General features: G+C 46.0%; 1 protein-coding gene across 1 annotated transcript in view; it reads right to left on the minus strand.

Annotated features, from left to right (window-relative positions):
- Window positions 1-3,464, minus strand: part of jakmip3 (Janus kinase and microtubule interacting protein 3) — a 50,859-nt gene that overhangs the window by 43,505 nt on the left and 3,890 nt on the right. The window contains exons 4-5 of the mRNA XM_042224755.1: window positions 3,063-3,302; window positions 888-1,082 (exon numbers count right to left, since the gene is read on the minus strand). Coding sequence (XP_042080689.1) covers window positions 888-1,082; window positions 3,063-3,302 — 435 coding nt within the window. The remainder of the gene's footprint in view (window positions 1-887; window positions 1,083-3,062; window positions 3,303-3,464) is intronic.

A 3,464-nucleotide genomic window follows, 5' to 3' on the forward strand; every position in this document is an offset into this window, starting at 1 on the left:
TATCTTAATGACCTTGTAGTACCATATCACCCTATTAGAGCACTTCGCTCTCGCTCTGCAGGCCTACTTGTTGTTCCTAGAGTATTTAAAAGTTAATGGGAGGCAGAGCCTTCAGTTTTCAGGCCCCTCTTCTGTGCACACTCACTCTACTTTTAAAATTAGGCTTCAGTTTTGTGACATTTTAAAAATCTGTCTCAACACAAGACCACAGCACTGTCTTGGTATTGGTACTTGCTGTGGTCCCTGATGCTGTTTGTCCTCCCAGTATTAGTCACCTGAACACATACACCTGTGCAGGTTTTTGGATGGCTCAGTGAATGTTGAGTATATTGATAGTTGATGAAGAAGGAGCCTGACGTGGGATGTTAAAAAATACACAGAGCCCCTGAGAGCTGACATTGGGGAATGTTTGCTGGATTATTTTAGCTAAACTGCTTCCTTCCTTCTGGTCTATGTGAACAGTGAAGGGAAACACTGCAGACACCACAGTAGAGAGATGCTGTGCCAGTTTAACTCTCTGTGAACAGCTGATCTCTAGCAGCATCCAGCTGCTCTGTAGGTATTATCCTGTCTTTGACTGCTGCGGCTTGGTCTGTGGTGCTGTGCATATTCGGTGAATACAGCAGGCTTGTATCACTAAAGTCACAATCATAAATCGCAGCCATGACGACAGGCTCAGTCCCAGTGGTTGCTGAATCTGCTTTGTTTCTGCACTGGTGCAGGCTTGTGCCTGGCACACAGCTGAGGGTGACACAGTATATAAGTCATGAATCAGTAGCACAACACAAACAGGAACTCCCCCTGAGCTCTGGGGCTTTTGTGACATGAAGCAAATGAGATGGCTTTTTCACATGCAGTTTAAACAAGCAGGAAGAGGCGGAGCTTACAATGTGAGGAGCGTTGTTGGGGTTAGGGTTAAGAGTGGGGTGGTTTAGCCCCGCCCTCTGTGCATCTCTCAGGGCTGCAATTTGCTGTTCAGCAGCCTGAGTCTGCAGCTGGAGGCGGTGGGCGTGTCCAGCCTGCAGACCGAGGGCTTTGTCCAAAACACTGACAGCTCTGTCCTTCAGCTTTATCTCATCCATCTGCGCACAGACAGGTGAGAGACAGACATTGAGACAGGTTAGAGGAGACGGGGTTAGTCAGCTACGTCCTTCGGTTTTCTCTCTCTTCAGTCAGGTGAGACACAGACAGGTGAGACGGACAGGTGAGCGACAGACAGCGAGACAGATTAGAGGACGCAAGGTTAGTCAGCTGTCTTTGTTTTATCAGAGACAGGTGAGGGGTGAGAACTGAGGCTTGGGTTATTTCAAACACACAAGTGAGAGTCAGGTCCAGAAACGACTTTCTAGTCTTTGTAATGTAAAATGAAGCAGGTGGTTTTTGTACCTGAATGACTCGTGTATAGCACACTGAGTGTCTGAGCTTCGGGTTTGTCCAGAGAAATCTGCAGGTGCACACGCTCACAAACAAGCTAGAGTCAGAAAGTTTTGTGACTCTGCCCATGATAAATTATTTTGGCTGATGTCTCAGGTAACCTTTGCAGGATGTTAGTGCAGCTGCTTTGGTGCTGGATCTAGTTTGCATCTGTGCTTTTACTGTGAACTTCCAACCCCATCATATGTAAGCGAGCAGTACGTTTACTTACTCACTAACCTAAAAGGTGAGAGTAGTGTAACCTGGTAACCACCCACACAAAGTCTTGGGGTGCGAATTTGTCCGTTCTACCTTAAAGGAAGTATGTGAGGGAGGGTTCGGGACCGAGGACAGTGGTCAAAATGAAATCTTGAAAAGTTTTCGTTCCATGGCCTGAGGCATGAACCTTGTACGTGATACCGTATCTGGTTACTAATGTGTACGTGATAAAATCACAGATTTTTTAACTTTGAGAGAAATAAGTTGGGCCAGCAGCTTAGGTTGATGTCTTAGGTCATCGTTGTCCCCGGCGGCGTTTCAGTGAGCCGGTGTTCAGCCTCTGTACTGCACCAGTGTTTGTGTCGTACCACTCCGTGTTACTCATGTATTCACTTTCATAATAATGCATTTATTCATCAGAGGCCACCAGAGGAACGCTCCAGTTTTAGTGGCTCATTCATCTGCCAGTTTCACATTTTTCATCTTATTCAGAGACAAGTTGCACGATGTCTATGGTTTAATATTTTTAACTGACTGCACAACGACAGCCGCTTGCTCAATGCTTTGGTCAGGTTTAAACTCTGCATCCAAACAGAAAACGACCCTTCACGCTCGTTTTCTATTTAAAAAAACGCCGCTGGATTGATGATTCCCATGTTTCCAGAGTCACAGCAGTTGGGAATTTCATCTTAACCGGGACTTCATTTTTGAGTTTTTAATAAGCATAAATCTGCAGGAAGTCTAATTCTACATTTAAATTCTGTTTTTATTTTTTCATCAGAACATTACACAACTCCACCAAACCTGCAGTGGAAGAATAAACAACTAAAATTGTCTTTAAACATTAATATAGTGAGACACTCAATTCTAACCCATCAAATTCTACTGTGTGTTAACGACAGAGCTGTGATCTGATAAATCTGTTTACTTACAGTCGCCATTTTTAGTCTCCTGTCTTCAAATGAGCTGAACTTTATTATTTTAGTAGACCTTCTCCAATTATACTGAACAAAGTGTTTAGAGCACACACGTGCTCACATGCTTTGGAGGTCACATTTTACGCCAACTCCCGCCCCCGAGCAACATGGCGGAGGACTTTCGATCATCTACCCACCTTAGATGTTGCACGGGATGAGGCCGAAGCAGCTGCAGCTGGCCGATTATGCTCATACAGCACACAAGTGCTGTGTGCAGCAGCTGTGTTTCTTTCATTCTGTCTTCTGTGTTTAACCTCTTTATATTTTCTAGGTTTACCTTTAGTTGTAATGCTAATAGTAAAGCTGTCCACGTTTGTGATATGTCAGACGCTTCAGTATCCAAACCACCGACCTTCTGATTAGCAGATGAGCCGCTCGGCCAACACACAGCGCCTGGTTACGTGTAGCTATCATGAGTGTGTAAACAGTCATGTGTGCGTCACAGGCTCCTACCAGGCGGCGAATCTCTCTCTCACAGTCTCTCTTGGTCCTGTTAAGCTCCTCTTGGTGTTGATGATGAGCTGATCGCAGCTCGGCTGCTCTGGCCTGGCAGGCCTGCTGAGCCGATGTCAGCGCCTCCTCAGCATTCCTCTTTGCTCCTCTCAGCTCAAGAATCTCGTGTTGGAAGCGACAACGCTCCGCCTCCCAGCTCCTTCTCGCCTCCTCCACTTCCCCCAGCAGGGCGCTCCTCACCTGAATAGCATGAGAACAAAGAGCCAATGGTGTCCTCTGGCGGTAAAGAACGAATACAGCCCAGATGCAGGTATTACAGCTACTGTGCTGCAGTGGTTTGTATCATATCTATCTAATAGACTCCAGTTTGTGCATGTAAATGGAGAGTCCTCTTCACACACT

This window comes from Haplochromis burtoni, unplaced genomic scaffold (assembly GCF_018398535.1).
Source record: "Haplochromis burtoni strain Fernald_Lab_line unplaced genomic scaffold, NCSU_Asbu1 Contig_148, whole genome shotgun sequence".
In the NCBI taxonomy this organism is placed as follows: Eukaryota; Metazoa; Chordata; class Actinopteri; order Cichliformes; family Cichlidae; genus Haplochromis; species Haplochromis burtoni.